At 33.7% G+C, this 20,532-nt stretch overlaps 2 protein-coding genes across 2 annotated transcripts; both read right to left on the bottom strand.

Moving 5' to 3' along the window:
* Nucleotides 1-5,752: 5,752 nt before the first annotated feature.
* LOC149898696 (UDP-glucosyltransferase 2-like) lies at nucleotides 5,753-10,486 on the bottom strand. The gene is made up of 4 exons (XM_090115209.1): nucleotides 9,634-10,486; nucleotides 8,696-8,918; nucleotides 7,731-7,950; nucleotides 5,753-6,270 (listed from the first exon to the last, which is right to left on the bottom strand). Exons 1-4 carry the CDS (start codon nucleotides 10,453-10,455, stop codon nucleotides 5,967-5,969), a joined length of 1,569 nt encoding a protein of 522 aa, XP_089971335.1. The 5' UTR covers nucleotides 10,456-10,486; the 3' UTR covers nucleotides 5,753-5,966.
* A 2,632-nt stretch (nucleotides 10,487-13,118) lies between these two features.
* Nucleotides 13,119-17,632, bottom strand: LOC149898695 (UDP-glycosyltransferase UGT5-like). The gene is made up of 4 exons (XM_090115207.1): nucleotides 16,797-17,632; nucleotides 16,204-16,426; nucleotides 15,635-15,854; nucleotides 13,119-13,417 (listed from the first exon to the last, which is right to left on the bottom strand). The coding sequence occupies exons 1-4, from the start codon at nucleotides 17,628-17,630 to the stop codon at nucleotides 13,141-13,143; spliced, it is 1,554 nt and encodes a 517-aa protein (XP_089971333.1). The 5' UTR covers nucleotides 17,631-17,632; the 3' UTR covers nucleotides 13,119-13,140.
* Nucleotides 17,633-20,532: the final 2,900 nt, after the last annotated feature.

Raw genomic sequence — 20,532 nt, 5'->3', positions numbered from 1 at the left:
CCGGGGCGGATGCCTTACCAACTCAGCCACTCGTGACCCGCCAGAGCAATCGAATTTATTCTATTCTTTCAGTTTTATGTGTCTGAAGGGACACACCGCGCGCCATCTATTGAGATGATTAACAACCATTTCAACCAATATGAAGCACTTTTCAGTGAATACAATATTGTAACGATGGAACACGACCTTTTTTGTTGAATTTATATTTTTGGTTTTATGGCATTCAAATGCTTTATAAATATAAATTTATAAAGAATAGAAAAAATTCGATCACGAGGCGGGACTCGAACCCGCATCCTTCGCGCCATTCATTTAAGCATTTGAATGCCATAAAACCAAAAATATAAATTCAACAAAAAAGGTCGTGTTCCATCGTTACAATATTGTATTCACTGAAAAGTGCTTCATATTGGTTGAAATGGTTGTTAATCATCTCAATAGATGGCGCGCGGTGTGTCCCTTCAGACACATAAAACTGAAAGAATAGAATAAATTCGATTGCTCTGGCGGGTCACGAGTGGCTGAGTTGGTAAGGCATCCGCCCCGGAATGGCGCGAAGGATGCGGGTTCGAGTCCCGCCTCGTGATCGAATTTTTTCTATTCTTTATAAATTTATATTTATAAAGCATTTGAATGCCATAAAACCAAAAATATAAATTCAACAAAAAAGGTCGTGTTCCATCGTTACAATATTGTATTCACTGAAAAGTGCTTCATATTGGTTGAAATGGTTGTTAATCATCTCAATAGATGGCGCGCGGTGTGTCCCTTCAGACACATAAAACTGAAAGAATAGAATAAATTCGATTGCTCTGGCGGGTCACGAGTGGCTGAGTTGGTAAGGCATCCGCCCCGGAATGGCGCGAAGGATGCGGGTTCGAGTCCCGCCTCGTGATCGAATTTTTTCTATTCTTTATAAATTTATAGCCTATGGTTTATTCTAGGTCCTCAGCTAACTACATACAAAATTTCATTATAATCGGTTCAGTAGTATTTGCGTGAAAGAGTAACAAACATCTATCCATCCTCACAAACATTCGCATTTATAAAATTATAATATTAGTAGTTAGGATTATAATTTCCTATCGTGTTGAACATTTCGCATTATCGAACTATAAGAAAATAAAACAATTCATATTATATACAGTACTTACTTGTAAAACTTTTATTTATTCTGCTTAATAATTTATGGTTACTACGCCTATATCTATTACATTTTACACGTGAAATCCTAGTTCCTGTAATAAGTTCCTCTTTCCACGAAGGATTTACTCGTGTATGAGAATACAAATGTGAGAACATTTAGATATATTTATGATAAGTCTAGGAAAATTTTCGATTCTATGAAAATAAATTACAATAGAATGAAATAGGAAAGAAACCAAAGTATATAAAAACGAATACAATACTTTATATTATAATTTATATGTATGATAATTAAAACATTTCTACATTTACAACATGCTTCAACTTATGAAAAAACACATTTGTAACACAATGTACATCTTCATTAAAAATCACTCATATTATGGTTTCTATCATTTTCTGTTACAAAGAATTACTCATTTTTTATTAAACAACAAAACACAAGCGTAATAAAATATCTATCAATTATAAAAACTGAACAAATTATTACATAAAAATCCTGAATTAAAATTAATTAACAGAAAGTATGTGTTTGCTTTTTTGTAAGGGTTGCCTGATCCAACTGATCTGATCCAATCGCTACCAAGCGATACGACCGCCCTTTGCTATATTTGTACAGTGAAATTTTGAAGCAATACCGTCACGTCATGGAGCAAGGCAACGATTTTGGTATCTCTGAATCTTGTCAAAGAAGTTTCACTTCTGACTCGTATGCTCGGCACATACGCTCATTGTTAAAATCAGTGTGTATACTTCATAATGTCTACAATACAAATTACAATAATTAATTGCACCACGAGCAAGATTTATGTAGTCTTTCTTCTGTATGCTTAATGTATGTTTATTTGTTTCTATCAATAAATGGTTAAAAAAAATCATTTTCATTCATTACATTAATTTAATAAAAATCCTCGTACGCTCGCTCATTGTCACCACGACTGGCTTAAAATAAAACTTAACTAAACGACCGAAATTAACATATCCTTGATTCAGAAGCACATTTATTTATTCCTTGTATAATAAAACACTTTCTCCAAACGATTTAATTATGTTGTTTATTGCGTTTTTCTTATATTCAACTGCTATATCACTACATAGTATAAACAAAGTCACTTTTTTGCCCCTATATCCCTATGTATGCTTAAATCTTGAATACTACGAAACGGATTTGATGCGATTTTTTAAAAATAGAGAGAATGATTCAAAAGGAAGGTTTTATAATTTATTAGGCTTAAACAAAGCAGGCGAAGCTGCACGCGGAAAGCTAGTACCTATACTACTATTATAAAGTTTGTTTGCTTGAAAGCGCTAATCTCAGGAACTACGGGTCTGATTTGAAAAAATATAGTCCATTTATCGAGGCTATGTGTACCATCACGCTAAGACCAATAGGAGCAGAGAAATGCGGGTAAAACCGCGGGGCACATCTAGTTTATTATATGCAGTGAAAAGAATAAATCACTGTTATGGATGTTCATATATTTGGATTTATAAAACAGATGCGGAAAATGTTTTGCTTGAAAATGGGAAAGATTTATCTTAGCGGGGTTTGTGTACCTGATGTTTATCTCCAGTTATCTGTATAATATATAATGTAAATATAGGTACCTACTTAATTAAAGTTTCGATTCGTGACATAAAAATAATCGAATTTTATCATTTGCTTTATTCGAAGTTTATACATTCTCTAACTTACGAAATTATTGTCACCGATCCTTGATAAGCCCGTTTAAAGTCCAAATCGAGTCGGTTATGTATAAAAACATGCAATCGTACAGATGAAACTAATAAAAGCGAGTCCATCATCATCATCATCAGTCCATATACGTTCCCACTGCTGGGACATGGGCCTTCATTTTGCATTTGAAAATATTTATCACTTTAATATCTTTGACCAATAAAATACATTAATTTTATTTATTACTAGCAATGCCCTGCGGTTTCACCCGCATAGATAGCGATATCGTTACAGTGAAAAGTCTACTATAGGTCGGACTATAGGTTTAATTTTTAAGCACATGAAAATCACCTTTACCCCGTCCCGCACTACAGCCTTTTCTTTTTTTTTTTGTTTTAGTGGGGAAATCTTTCATAGATGTGTTCCGTCAAGACGCATATTGGTAGAATTCCTCCGTGACCCCCGCACTACGGCCTGCTCGAACAGTATACCTACTATTTTCTGTAGATTGACACTTTTAAAAATTCGTTATATCTTTTGAATGGAATATCCAATTCTTTTCATTTAAAAAGTATTTTGCTGGTATTGAAACAGTCTATAATAAAACATCATTTAATGGGATAAGGATTAATATATGTGTATGGATAACATGGTTTGATTACTGTCGGCACTTCTATTTACTTTGAAAACGTAAAAAAGTTGTTGTAGTAACATAACTACTGAAGATGGACATATGGTATCGCGGACTTTCTTGTAGATATTGATCCATTCTATAATACCGTAGAACATTTTTTTGTTCTATCTTCAATAGATTCCGCAGCGCACGCGATGACAGAAGTTTTATTGAGGATTTTTTTACACCTTGGGTTACATTATTGCATTTTTGGTAAGGATCTCTAATTTTTTTGAAAATGCAATATAGCCTATGTTGCTCAGTAAAGATGCAGCTTTCTAATGGTGAAAGAATTTTTGAAATCGGTCCAGTAGTTTATGCGTGAAAACCATACATACATACATACATACTTACAAACTTTTCCTCTTTATAATATTAGTATAGATTATAATATTAGTATAGATTACAAATTCAAAAAATTCAAATTGCTTAAAAAGAATAATCAATCTAATTTTATGTAAGTTATTGTTAATTGTATTTTAAATGCAATACGACACTCATTTATTTGTATTTTATGTTCATTTTCTTGACGTCAGAATTAATAATGAAACAATAATTATTTCTCTATACGTATATTATTAAGAAACTTAATTCAAACATTCATTAATTACATATTATTATCTTTAAGTGCTAAACTATATCGCTACAGTTAGATAATTTATTTTTCTTCCAGACTATAATTTTATTCATACACATATTTATAATGTCTAAAACCTGCAAATAAAGTAATTAAACACCAAAAATAATGTATTTCATTTTTTATTATTAATTATCCATTCATTGATTTATGTATCTATTAATCTTATATATAAAAATGAATCGCAAAATAATCGCGGTAAGCGCATAACTCGAGAACGGCTGAACCGATTTCGATAATTCTTTTTTTATTATATTCCTTGAAGTACGAGGATGGTTCTTATGTAGAGAAAACGTAAATATGTACCACGGGCGAAGCCGGGGCGGACCACTAGTCTATAATATAAAAATGAATTCCAAAATGTGTTGGTAAGCGCATAACTTGAGAACGGCTGAACCGTTTTCGATATTTCTTTTTTTATTATATTCCTTGAAGTACGATGATGGTTCTTATGTAGAGAAAACGTAAATATGTACCACGGGCGAAGCCGGGGCGGACCGCTAGTTATCCATCAGTCCCCGGAATCACAGACACAATAGATAATCTATTGTGTCGCGCCCCGATCGGGGCGCTCGGTGGTCAATGGGTTATTTATATATTTCTTATTCTTTGTAATAAGTAATAATTTGCATGCTGTTTTTCAATAACGGCTAAACATGCTGTACCTACTGTAAGTAAAACAAATGTAACATCTTTATACCATGCTAATCTATACTAATATTATATTTTTTGTTTGTTTGTGTGAACGCTCTAATCTCAGGAACTGGATAATGTAACAAATGTAACATCTTTATACCATGCTAATCTATACTAATATTATATTTTTTGTTTGTTTGTGTGAACGCTCTAATCTCAGGAACTGGTCCAATTTGAAAAATTATTTCGGTGTTAGATAGCCCATTTATCGAGAAAGGCTATATAATATAATCTCGCTAATACCAACAGGACCGGAGCGCTGCGGGTAAAACCGCGGAGCTCAGCTAGTACCTAAGTAATAATTTGCATATTGTTTTTCAATAACGGCCAAACATGCTGTACCTACTGAAAGTAAAACAAATATAACTTCTTTATACCTACCATGTTTATCGTAAAAAAAATTGGTTGTCTGTAAAGTCGGATTACTGACGATAGTTGAACGTGACAACGTCCGATTGTGCTTCTTTGTCGCTCTTTCCCCGCTCTCGCTTGCACTTCAAGTCTTACATGGAACGCCTCATAGCGAGGTAACGCCGCATCACGCATGAGTCATGTTTTTTCGTGCGTGCAGCCGGCTCTATCGAATTATAAGACGTTGTCACGTCAAAAAGAATTATGAATTTACATGCGACACAGAATTCGCTAGAATGTGGGATAACGTATATTGGATACTTTGTGAGTACTTAATATTATGTAACAATAAGTGAAGTCCCGTGTCCCCGTAGTGAGGTAGGGGGCAGATGCATTATTCATACATCTGTTTCACTGATCGATTTTTCTTTAGGGACAAGTAGGTGATCGGCCTTCTCTGTCCTGCCAGACCGAGACATTTTTTTTTTCGTCTCCACCGGGAATCGAACCCAGGACCCCTCGGTTCTACGCTCACGCGTCAACCACTGTACCGAGGAGGCGGTCAATATTATACAATAATTATGACAAAATATTATATGATAAATCTTACTTATATTGAGTATAAATAGATAGACCTACTTTATCACGAGATCACGGTTAATCGACTCTCTATGAAATTTACTACATATTAGATTATAGTTAGATTAGCATATAAGATACAGACTACAGACTAACCAGATAATTATATCCATATACAGGCAAAGCAGCCCTATTAAGTTTTTAAATTAGACACTTTTATCCTTCTTTACCAATCGACCTACTCGAACCCTATCTACCTCTACCCAATCAAACCACATATAAAACAACAATCCAACGCTTACAATACACACACTTAAACTTAAAGAAACTAGCTTCAAAACAAATTCAATCTCATAATACTGAGTCCAGGGCATGTTGGCGGCGGCGGCCCGCAGGTGCTTCGCCCCTCCGTGCCGCAGCACGTACTCCGTCCACCACACGGCGCGATCCAGACCACTTTTTGAATTGTCATCCATAATACACCTTAACTTTTCTATGTTCTGCTTGAAGCTGGAAAAACGAAACATTTAAAAATTGAGAGAATATAATCACAACGGAGAGACTTTTCAGTAAGTATTTAACATATATTAAAGTTGTTAATAGATAATTATTAAAAAAACATTGTTCCAAGCCTCATCACATTTAGATTTGTTTCTGTTAATAATAATAATAATCACATCATAAAGGACGGGACCCAGGACTTATGTCGTATGTGTCACCGTCCTGGAGAAACTCTCCGACATGTTACTTCCGGTTGTTCCATGCTTGCCAACTCTGAGTATTTGCACAGGCACAACCTAGCAGCCAGGATTATCCACCAAGAGCTCGCTCTGAAGTATGGCCTTCTTGAAGGAAAAGTGCCTTACTACAAGTACGCGCCGGAGCCAGTCCTGGAAAATAACCGTGCCAAGTTGTACTGGGATCGGCCCATCATCACAGACAGGACTATCCTAGCGAATAGACCTGATATTGTGGTGGTGGACCGAGCAACTTCTAGGATTTTCTTGGTAGACATCACTATTCCACATGACGACAATCTTGTTAAGGCCGAGTCAGATAAACGGCTCAAATATCTGGATCTGGCGCACGAGGTTGTCGAGATGTGGGACGGTGTGTCTGCCGAGATAATCCCTATCCCATGACAGTGGGGATACAGCGGGCAGTCCTTCTGGATAACGATCGAATAGTCCGAAGGTTCCTCACTCAGTCGCCCTAGACTCCGGCCGTCTGGCCACTCAGCCGGAGTTTTTTTTTCACACCGCCGCGAGGCGAGATACTTGCCCCCCCAAATAATAATTTATTAATTCAAGCATCAGGACTCATTTTGTTAGTAACAATTGATAACTTAAAAATTATGTTAGTAAAAATAATATAATTTAATACAAATTATTATGACTACTAGGAATGCACTCCACTGCTACAGTACTATCAATGAAGCAGACAGTTTGCAGCAGTGGTTTACATAATTAACAATCTTATTAATCTCTTCTTAATCTTATCTTCTTAATCTCTTCTTAATCCATACTAATATTATAAATGCGAAAGTAACTCTGTCTGTCTGTCTGTTACTCAATCACGCCTTAACTACTGAACCAATTTGCATGAAATTTGGTATAGAGATATTTTGATACCCGAGAAAGGACATAGGATAGGTTTTATCCCGGAAATCCTACGGGAACGGGTTCTTCTTTGAAAACGCGGGCGAAGCCGCGGGCGGAAAGCTAGTCTCTTATAAATCTTATTAATTAACAATCCCTTTCTAACTGCATACAATATTCAATTCAATTTGATTATAACATAATCATATATAATTAAAACACTATCCATTTAGCTTTTGAGAGCATGTTATTTGTATATAAAATTCAATGAAAAGCCCATATAAAACCTCAACAAGACCTAGGAATCGTATGCTAAATAAGTTTCAATTTTCCATTATAAAATTGACCTATTTAACGTATGCTAATTCTCACCTTGGGTCAAGTATCACTTTTTCAATAGCTGATCTCAATTTTTCTTCATTCAAAGTCGGCAAATCGAGTCTTAACCCAATTCCATGATACACGTATTTCTCTACGTTGTACCATTGGTCTCCAAGCATCGGTATACCAATAAGAGGTACTCCAGCAGTTATAGCTTCATCTGTAGATTGTAGCCCTCCTTGTGTTATGAAGAGTTTTATTTTTGGATGTTCTGAAATATTACGATGGTAAACTACTTATACTATTCTCACTTGTTATAATAATGTTAGCATCCTAACTCGACATTTATCGTATGCAAAATTTTGGAACTTTATGATGAACAACAATGAAATAAAATGCTATCTTTGATGCTCTACAAACTTCGATTTTATTTAAGTTGCAATGCCGTTTTAGTTGTGAAGAAATTATGAGAAACTAGAGGTCCGCCCCGGCTTCGCCCGTGGTACATATTTCGCAATAAAAGGTAGCCTATGTCCTTTTTCGGATATCAAAATATCTCCATACCAAATTTCATGCAAATTGGTTCAGTAGTTTAGGCGTGATTGAGTAACAGACAGACAGACAGAGTTACTTTCGCATTTATAATATTAAGTATGGATAGAAGCAAATAGCAGAAAACCAGGCAGACAATAAAAATATGTTTTTGTTTATACCAATACATAAAGTATTGATGTTGTTCAAATAATAAAAGACACTTGAATAAATGACAGCTATGATTTTTATTTGTTTATTGTTACAAGTGTTCGTATTATTGATTTTCATTAGTGTATGTTTAGTGGAACCTTTATTTGCATACTTACAAAGTTGTCTTTTGAAAAAAAAATAAAACATACAATAATTAAATTCGTTCCACATGTATCAATTAATGAAAATATGTTATAATAAATACTTTTCGCATTCCTGTAAATGAAGAATTTATTGACACTCATTAAATATGAACTAATAAATAAAATTACTTAGGACGTCGGATTGTGGCAGCCATTTAAATATTTTTATATTCTCGGATTTTCCTTGCATTTCGTCTTTCTCCCATTTCCATAAAACATTATATTTTAATTTGGAAAACGTATTAATGAACATTTGTATGGTTTCTGGCCTTAATAAAGAAGAGAAGACATTGGTTCCCAAACTGAAGTAAATAACACCGTTTTCCGAAGAATCTAAATACGTTTTGATATCCTGAAATGAAAGTTGAATTATTCTTTATATATCCAAAGACATTTATATCAAACTATATCTTTTCTAAAAAAAAAAAAAAAAAAGTGACCGCCTCCTTGGTACAGTGGTTGACGCGTGTGCGTAGCACCGAGGGGTCCTGGGTTCGATTCCCGGTGGAGACGAAGAAAAAAAAATGTCTCGGTCTGGTAGGACACAGAAGGCTGATCACCTACTTGTCCCTAAAGAAAATCGATCAGTGAAACAGATGTATAATGCATCTGCCCCTTACCCCACTTGGGGACACGGGACTTCACTTTTTATATCTTTTCTGATGCTATTATTATTGCATATAACAATATGTATGTTCATTAGTTGAATAACAAAGTTGAAAGGTTATATTGGGAATAACCTTTCATATTTGGGTTATATTGGGATAATGGTTGACGGTATAAACTATAACCCAATTGAATGGCCAAAAGATAATAACGAATAAGTAGAGATGAGTAATCAGGCTATTAAAAAAGTATTCAGTACTGTATCAATCGTGTCAGATTAAATCACGTTCGATAAACTATCCTAAAATTAAAGTAAACAAACGTTTGATATAGTAAATATTATCTATATTATCAATTTAAATCCGCCAGAAAAACGTTATAAGAAATGCGAAATAGATATATATTCATTTTGGTAAATAAAGAAAAATATAAAAATTATCGTAAAAGTATTAGAAAATTACCTTTGGTAGTTCCTGACTAGGCTTTCTATAAATTCCCCAAATAGAAACAGCGTTAGGAGGCCAAGGTTGATTATTCGTCCATACCGGATGTGTATTGAGTAACATCAAATCAACATTGTTCCTCAATTCATTCAAAGTGGGCGCATCATTGCCAAAAACCCTTTTGAACATTTCATTATCTACATCTTCATACTCACTGTAGGATCTCTCAATCCTCCAATGCTTATAAAATCCATGTAACTTCTCCCAAAATGTTAAGTTGTATAAACGTTGGTGTAACCCAGATGGGTATAAGATAGGATGCGATGGTGTTCCTAGGATATAATCACTTCCAATCATCATTCCAAATGAGCTAATTTGAACTACAGGGGCTTTTACAACGTGGGAGTAAATAAGGGCTTGTCGCGAACATGCTTCCAGTAATAGCAGATCAAACTTTCCGTATATTACATCTTGAACCTCCTTCATTCTAGCCTGCATTTCTATGAGTTTTGGAAATGTTTCCAACACGATTTCCAGTTCAATGTACAAGTTTTCTTCTTTACCAAATTCGATTGAGTGGACGAAGCTGTTCCTCCAGAGTTCGTATGATGCGTCATGGATATCTATTTCTGTAAAGTTTTCTGGAGATTGACCTTTTGGAAATATAGGATCAGTGGTTATGACGACGACTTCGTGACCACGCTTCGCTAGTTCTTGTGTCAAGGGCCGAAATACTACTTGATGGCTTATGGATGGTATTGGAAACACAGCTAATATTCTTGCACACTTAATTCTCAATATTAAAACACACAAAATAGTCAAAGTTATAGACAAGTTCATGTTCACTCGAGTACTACAAACACATGTGTTCTCATTTGTAAGGTCACATAATATGATATCTATTTTCCATTACGTTATCTATATGTATAATAGGAAATTTTATTATGTATAGGCACTCTATTATATATTATACACTCTATCTTAATCTATACTAATATTATAAAGAGGAAAAGTTTGTAAGTATGTATGTAAGTATGTATGTATGTATGGTTTTCACGCAAAAACTACTGGACCGATTTCAAAAATTCTTTCACCATTAGAAAGCTGCATCTTTACTGAGCAACATAGGCTATATTGCATTTTCAAAAAAATTAGAGATCCTTACCAAAAATGCAATAATGTAACCCAAGGTGTAAAAAAATCCTCAATAAAACTTCTGTCATCGCGTGCGCTGCGGAATCTATTGAAGATAGAACAAAAAAATGTTCTACGGTATTATAGAATGGATCAATATCTACAAGAAAGTCCGCGATACCATATGTCCATCTTCAGTAGTTATGTTACTACAACAACTTTTTTACGTTTTCAAAGTAAATAGAAGTGCCGACAGTATTCAAACCATGTTATTCATACACATATATTAATCCTTATCCCATTAAATGATGTTTTATTATAGACTGTTTCAATACAAGCAAAATACTTTTTAAATGAAAAGAATTGGATATTCCATTCCAAAGATATAACGAATTTTTAAAAGTGTCAATCTACAGAAAATAGTAGGTATACTGTTCGAGCAGGCCGTAGTGCGGGGGTCACGGAGGAATTCTACCAATTTATGCGTCTTGACGGAACACAGTGGGGTTTTGGTCGGTAGGAATCCGACATAACCCACGGCCCCTCCCCCGGAGGCCGTGGGTATCTATGAAAGATTTCCCCACTAAAACAAAAAAAAAAACAAAGGCCGTAGTGCGGGACGGGGTAAAGGTGATTTTCATGTGATTAAAAATTAAATTAAACCTATAGTCCGACCTATAGTAGACTTTTCACTGTAACGATATCGCATCTATGCGGGTGAAACCGCAGGGCATTGCTAGTACTATTATAAAGGCGAAAGTTTGTATGGATGTATGGATGTTTGTTACTCTTTCACGTAAAAACTACTGAACCGATTACAATGAAATTTAGCACACATATAGAGGGTAACTTGGATTAACACAGAGGATAGGTTATATCCCGGAAATTCCACGGGAACGGGAACTATGCGGGTTTTTCTTTGAAAATGCGGGCGAAGCCGCGGGCGGAAATCTAGTTATAGATAATACTAAGTAGTATTGTTTAACGTCTATCTGTAAACTGTTGTGAATAATTAATTATTTTTCTTTCTGCTGTCAATATTTATTTTGATGGTAATTTCAAGTGCAAATTAGCTTACCCAGTTGTATTTATTGCTAGGACATGAGTTATAAAATTTCTGTGACTCACGCTTACCTATCGGATACCTATATACGCAAAATATAATAATAAAAATTGATCAAGCCGTTCCGGAGGTGTGGTAAAAACACGTGTGTGCACGAGAATTTTGTTCATAAGAAAGTAAATTACATTTCTATTGACGCATTTTTAAAAATGTCATTAATCACCTGTTAAAAAAAAGAAAAACAATTTTAGCGATATTATTTACTAAGTTTTTTTTTTATTATAAAAAAAAACTATCCTTGTATGATAACTTTGCAAGCATAGATAATTTACTCGATAAAGGGCAAGGAAAGTAAATACGAAAAGTCCTTATAGAACGATTACTTGACTATCAGCTTATAAGCTATTATAATAACGCAATAGGTATTGACATAAATGATTAACTACCGGTTCCGAAACCATCAGTAGGAAAATCCTATCCTTCCTATCCTACTAATATTACCTATAATTAATGCGAAAGTTTGTGAGGATGAATGTGTTTGTGTATGTTTGTTACTCTTTCACGTAAATACTACTAAATTGATTAGGTACTGTGAAATTCAGCACACATATAGAGGGTAACTTAGATTAACATAGGATAGGTTTAATCCCGGAAATCCCACGGGAACTATGTGGGTTTTTCTTTGAAAACGCGGGTGAAAAGCTAGTCGATAATATTTGACTTGTTTTTAATTGGTCCGTTAACTTTAAAATAAATCTATTTAGAGAATGGTGAAAATACAATGATAATATTATGTGTGATGTTAAGTTTGTTTATTATTAACAAAAATAGATAAATAAGGGTTATAATTATTATAATAGTTTGTAATCTGAGACTCATGGTTTGCATAATTATACAATTCGCATATAATTATCCAAAATTAGTTCTTTAAATATGGTTTATTGTTTAATACACTTCTATTCATACATTTGCTGCATACAAATTTATAGGAGTAGGACAATTATTGAGATGTAAATAAAATACTGTAAACGAAAATTTTTATAAATGTAAGCAACAATGTTTCAAACTTTTAATTATATTTTTTTTATGGTTACATTTTTAACTACTTTAACATTATATCGTTATGTCCGCAATAATTGTATTTCTCCAATTGTTATTTGTTATGTAATTAATATTATATTCTTCGAATTGTACGGATGAAGTATCATTCATGTAATTGGATGTATTATTATGTAGGTAAATTTTCACTTACGAAATAAAACACGTTTGTTTATCAACAATTTATTACATTCTTAAATTATCCACACAATACCTAACTCAAATATAAACTATGAAACTTTTAACTTAGATTTAGAAACAAATTTCATCGTAATTAAATAAATCACTGCTATAACTGGAACTACTACGGCAGCTATTAGCGATAGTAGTTTTAATACAAATTCAATCTCATAATACTGAGTCCAGGGCATGTTGGCGGCGGCGGCCCGCAGGTGCTTCGCCCCTCCGTGCCGTAGCACGTACTCCGTCCACCACACGGCGCGCTCTAGGGCACTATCTGGCTGGTCTTTCAATAGTGTACGCAGTTTAATCATGTTCTCTCGATAACTGAAAAAATAAACAATTATTGACGATCACAGTTGTTTATAACCGTACCTAGAGTACCTACTTTTTTAAATATTCGAAAATTAATTAAATAACTCGTTTTAATTTTATATTTGGTAATGTAATAGATCATCATCATCATTCCAGCCTTTCAGGACGTCCACTGATTGACTCCCCCAAAGATTTCCATAACGACCGATTACCAGCGGCCTGACTCCAACGGCTCCCCGACACTTTGATCGGGTCGTCAGTTCACCTCGTTGAAGGCCGTCCCACACTGCGACGTAATAGATACTCTCATACGAATTTTTAACGACTTATATGCCGCTGTTTAAAATAGAGTAAATATACTTCCACTTTTGGGAAGAGGTTGGAGAATTGTAGGTAGCTACATTTGTTATATTATTATGCATTTTGATTTATGCTTACAAGTTTATAATTGCTTCAATTGCGATGTTCGAGGCAATTGAAAATGTATCACATGTCAGGAAAGATACCTATTCTTATTGTCTTATTAGAGACAATAAATATTGAAACTGGATATAACACTATAAAGAACAATAATATGCCGCCAAGTTATATAATATTATATTTAATGTTATCTGTAGTAAATGAAGTATTGTTTCTGTATATCAATACTGTGTCCTTTATTTAGGCTCATGATACGATAAGTGAAGAAAAAGGTTTCTGTAATATTATAATGGACAATCGATTATAATCTCTTATGAATTTGTTATCTGCAGGAAACCGTAATAATTTTATTCGATACATGTTAAATGTTTCATAATTATTTTATCAACTACTTTTATAACCTATTTATAATATAAAATAACAACAGACGTGAAATTTATGCCTTAATTGTTATCAGAAAATGAGTACTATGTAGACGACTATCTTTGACACTTATAAAACGATGATAGGTTATCACGTAGTTACATAATTATCTGAGTTTCATGAGAATATAAAATTGCTATTGTCAAATGTATAATATCATGATTTGCTACCGACCAAAAATAATTTTATACTATCCCTATTTATTGTATTACGGTCTTTACATTGAATGAACATAGAGCTACAGCAAGAGCGCTAAATATACTCGTATTCAGTGTTGTTCATTGCATAGAATTTGTTCGAACGCACTATAAGAACAACGAAAGAATGCTCTACGCCTGTACACTAAAATAATTTGACATAGTGTGGTTAGAATGAGCATTCGCTCGTTTGATGTAAATGCAATGTAGACTAACGGTGCATTTACATCAAACGAACATAAAGCTAGAGCTAGAGGAATATTAAAACTCGTATTCAGGGTTGTTCAGTATTAGAACATTGCATAGAATCTTTTCGAACGAACTAAGAACAACGAAATAATTATCTTTCGTTATATTTAAACAATTCGACATAGTTTGGTTGGATTTTAGAATGAGCATTCGCTCGTTTGATTTAATGCCCTGTTCATTATTCCAGTCCAGTGCTGGACTGGACCTGTAACGTCTACATTATTTCAGTTATTAGTAGACCGCGAATCCAGGTACTGGACTGGAATGCTTACTGGATTCAGTTCATTCCAGTGCCCGTTTACATTTTTCCAGTAAGCAATCCAGTACTGGACTGGAATAATGTGAATCGGGCATAAATACACCGAAAGATAACCAAACTCTTGTTGCTAACCAAACAGGAACATTCGTAATCCATAATATACACTAAAGAGAAATGATAAAGACCGAAGACAGACGTCATTATAATAGCCTTATATATCATATTGAATTGCCAGTAATGCAATTAATTAAAATGAATTAACAATTGATAAAGACGCAAACAGTAGTAAAGATAAGATAAATAAATAAACAGATGATATTTGAGAATTGCATACAGAAGTTACTGACGACAAAAATGACGTCACACTGATTGCACGTGTTTATCACATAGTTGTACTACAGCCAAAAGTATCAGACATTATTTTCATGAATTGTGTTATCAGCAGTACCTACTATGTATTTAATCGATATTATTTCAAAGATTAGTTATCAGATAATTGCATAAAATTTCGTTAATGATATAATATGGATACATAGCGACCGGAAAGAAACATTTTATATTTGGTAGTGTTCAAATTCTTCATATCATAATATGCTTCCAACCCTTGAAACTTTTTCACGAAAAAACATATTTTTAAAACAACGATAATAGAATTTAAAATAATAAAGCACAAAATATTACCTTTTATCGCCTATAACAGTATCAATAGCCGCCTTCAAATTCTGTTCATTTATGGATTCCATGTCCAATCTCTGTCCAATTTTATGATACACATATTTCTCTACGTTGTACCATTGGTCTCCAAGCATCGGTATACCAATAACGGGTACTCCAGCAGTTATAGCTTCATCTGTAGATTGTAGCCCTCCTTGTGTTATGAAGAGTTTGATTTTTGGATGTTCTGCAAAAAATAATTTGTCTAACATTCCCTTTAATAGAGATATCATTTAATTAAAGTTAATACAAAAGCAAAGATATCATTTGATAATATTGCCACTAAATATTCTGATGCTTTTGGAAAATTCTCATCACTTTTTTGAATATTATGTATCCAAACTAATATTGACAGACATACATAGACATATTGTAGACAGACATACATATTTATGAACGTTTATTTATAAATAAATAATTTGTCTTGATTTTTTTTATTTTAAACTTTTCATGCACATAGATTTACTTTCACACACACAGATTAGCACCAAATTGTAACTATTTATCTACTTTGATATTTTCCTTGCAATACTTACTCAATAAATCTGATTGTGGTAACCATTTGGATATCCGTATATTCTCCGATTTCCCAGGCAATTCATCCTTTTCCCATTTCCACAATACATCGTAGGGAAGCTTTGAAAATACTCGTATCAACAATTGAATAAATTCGGATGGTAAAGTCGATGAAGGGGCATTTGTACCGAAACTTATATAAATAACACCGTTTTTTGATGAGTCTAAATACGATTTGAGTTCCTAAAAAACAAGATAATGATTAATTACTTGTAAGCGACATTTCTTGGAAATATTAATTGGAATGGAATAAACAAGACAAACTAAATTGGGATGATAATAATTAATCAAAATCAATGATATTTATTCCAATCGTTATTACTTTTAATGATTTGGGAAGCGTCACGTTTTTGTTTTACTTATTAATAACGTTAATATTATTATGAACATTTATCAGGATAGGACAGAAGTTTGTTACTCTATCTACGAATTTCCATGATATTTCACAGTGCGGCAGTTTATGTACCAGATTAACACATAGATAAGTTACAGATTTCATCCACCGAGCACAAAGCACACCTAATAAATTAATAAAAAAAAAGATTTTACATACTTGTGGCAATGCCTTTTCTGGCTTCTTATGAATACCCCATATCGATATAACATTAGGCGGCAGCGGTTGATTATCCAACAACATAGGATGCGTATTCAAAAACACCATATCAATATTATTTCTCAGCTCTCTGTAATTCGGTAGATCATTTCCAACAAATTTACGTAATATTTTAATCTCCTCATCTTCCCTTGAAAACCACAAACTTTTGAACCACCAGTATTTGTAAAGTTCTTCAACTTTCTCCCAAAAAGTTAGGTTATAGATCTTCTGTTGGCACAATATTGGGTATAGGAACGGGTGTACAGGCGAGCCCACTGTTTCATCATGATCGAAGATAGCACCAAAAGAGCTCACTTGTATTACAGGTGCCTTATAAATATGTGAGTATATTAACGCCTGTCGTGTCCAAGCTTCTATTAACAGCAAATCAAATTTCACGCTCTTATCATTAATTAGTTCTTGCACCTCCTTCGATTTGTACTGCACTTCTGTAAGCGGAACTATCAAATCCAGAATCGTTTTGATCTGACTGTACACAGTTTCCTTTTTCCCAAATTCTTGCTTGAATGTAAACTTCTCTCTCCACATTGCGTATGATAAATCATGGACGTCTATTTCTGTTAGGTTTTTTGGTCTATTCTTGTTTGTGAATACGGGATCTGTAGTAAGGATGGTGACATGGTGTCCGCGTTTTACTAACTCTTGCGTTAGCGGCCTAAACACAACTTGATGACTGATAGAGGGTGTAGGGAAAATTGCCAATATTCGTGCCGTGTATATTTCCGGTATAATAGATGCACTTAATAAGACTAGTATTAGTCTATACATCATGATGCTATTTGCTCAAATGAACTAGATGCATGTGTGTGTATAGTTTATATAAATTTTCTATGTTTGCTAGGGCATTATTATATAATCAAATACAACGAATGTCATGATGATGTTTTTACTTTATCTGTATACATATGATTATATAGTATTCCAAGGTAATTATGCTTAAATGATCTATACCGGGGAGTTATTATTCTTTTTATAATCGAAACCAATTTTCTATGGCAGTAATTTATCTTATTACTGTAATGATACAGAAGGAATGGTTGTCTGTTTTTTCTATAACTAATTTACAAAATTTATATGAAAATTAACGTAAATTGTGCAATACATACTTCTTTTTGTTTTTATTTACTAGTTTTTATAAGTTAATTGCATATATATAAGATACAAATACACAGTATAATAATGTTATTAATCATCATATACTGTGACTGGATATGTCCTATTATTAAATATAGTTATATTTTTCTCATATAAGTCAATATTATAAAAATAAGCGACTATTTAACTCCTAGCAGTCTCCGTTGTTGCATCTGCGGAAGAAATCACAAGCATAAGTAAGTATTCCTATTCCCTTATTTTGATACATAAGCAACAACACTGCCAAATGACCAACATCAAAATAGGTTCAGTAGTTTTAGCATGATAGATTAACAAACATCCTTATTATGACATAAGAGTAAGTTGAGTTGAGTATTTTTGCCAATAAATATTTCAAGTAATAAATAAATTGAACAAAATTGAACCACTAACAGTAAATAATCAATGTATGTGTATAATAAACCTGTAATTTTTTTTTTTAAATAATTTTCTTAGATCTTGTCAGTAGTTTAAAAAATTTAAAGATTCAGTAAAACAGATATACTTTCCAACGTTCTGCTGTTGCATGAAATGACGTAGAAAATAAAAATATAGAAAATACTATAATATAGTCCGGGATACATCGCCCATTTTTGCAAGTGATTACTATCAAGCTAATTTTTCGTGAGTAGCTTTATTTTGATGAGATGCCCAATAATTTCATGTATGAAACTCTCGATTGTGGTAGCTTACAGAGGTAACAAGGATAAAAATTTTTGATTTGACGGTTCTCAAATATTTATTACGCAATTTGTAGGACAATATGTCTGTTGAATTATATAAGTTAAGGTGAGGCAGTATTTCAGCCCGGGACAGTTGCTCAACCTCTATCAAGCACAGGTCCGTTCGTGCATGGAATACTGCTCTCACCTCTGGGATGGATCTGCCAAATACCAGCTGGAGACACTTGAGGCGATAGAGAGGCGTGCCAAGAGGCTAATAAACGACGATGAGCTAGTAGGCAAAAAACTCCAGAGCCTCGCCCACCGTCGCAGAGTGGCAAGTTTATCGGTTTTTTACCGGATACACTTTGGAGAGTGCGCTGCGGAATTGCACGACCTAATTCCGCCATCCCCATTTTTCCATCGTTCGTCGAGGCGCACAGATTCTAGGCATCGCCACATGGTTGACGTTCCATGTACCCGGACAAAGCGGTTCGGATCGTCATTCTTTATTCGAACCGCTAGGGACTGGAACATGCTTCCTGAATCTGTGTTCCCCGACGAGTACAATTTGGAGGTCTTCAAGAGGAGAGTGAACAGGTACATTTTAGGGAAGCGCGCTCCATCTTAGGCCACATCTCAGCTTACCATCAGGCGAGATTGTGGCCAAGCGCTCCCCTATTGTACAATAAAAAAAAAAAAAAAAAAAAAAAAAAAAAATAAGTATTAAATAAGTGAAAATAAAAAAATCTGCTGGTTAGTAATCATTTATGATGACTTCGTTATCGATACACATTGGAAAGGGGGACTCTTTGATCAAACCATAGATTTTGTAGGACAAATATTTTTTCGAATAATTTAGATAATTATCTTGAGATTGAACAAAAAAAAAACATTCAGTTAGTAATTAATATTTGAGAACCATCAAATCAAAATATTTTATCCTTGTTTCCTCTGGTAGCTACCACAATCGAGAGTTTTGTACATGAAATTATTGGGCATCTCATCAAAATAAAGCTACTCACGAAAAATTAGCTTGATAGTAATCACTTGCAAAAATGGGCGATGTATCCCGGACTAATAGTAGGATTTTCTTAAAAACATTCATGAAATAAAGCTTCAATGAATGTTAAATGAGTGTTAATAGCTGCGGCCTTGAACATGAATTGACATTAATATCTTATAATAGTGAATCTTTTTCCATAATAAAAACACTTCGTGTCTCGTTGTGCGAAATGGAGTAGACAGATAGAGAAGAAAATTTAAGATATTTGCTCTGAAAGAAAGAAAACCTAAATATTAGGCAATTCACTCTCTTTTGACAATTTCGACTGGATGAATGACATTTGTTCACACACGGCACGATCATTCCTTACTAAGCTTTCGCTTGTGTTGGAAATCAAATTGAAGATACATACAATATAATTTTTAAATAAATTACCGGTATAGATAATTAACAACATAGATAAAACATAGATATCACACAAATATTTGACCTGGGTGGGAGTCGAATCCACGACCTCTGGCTTGGAAGGCAGGGCCTCTACCAACCAAGCCAACAGGTCAGTTAAAGTAGTGTTTCTGTCATTTATCTAGAGATCCATTATACCGACTCATATACATGCATAAATAATTAACTAAATTTGCTAACAACCTATTAAAATAGATAAATAAATGACCCAGATTGGTTACGTTTTTTAATTTTGTTTACTATAAAGTATAAACAAACACAATTATCTCTCGTGTTTTGGTATAATTAGTTCGCATACTAATAACTAATAAGTATAATAAACAAACTAAAAATATGGTATAAAAAAAGATATGTAAATATACACAATAAGATTGTTGCATGAGTAATAAATGAGAAGAAAGAAAGG

Source organism: Colias eurytheme, chromosome 22 (genome assembly GCF_061535395.1).
Source record: "Colias eurytheme isolate Ceu_HAF_F1 chromosome 22, ilColEury1 Martin Lab GWU primary, whole genome shotgun sequence".
Classification (NCBI taxonomy): Eukaryota; Metazoa; Arthropoda; class Insecta; order Lepidoptera; family Pieridae; genus Colias; species Colias eurytheme.
Note: the sequence above shows the minus strand (reverse complement) of the source record. Positions and strands in the feature narration are given on the sequence as shown.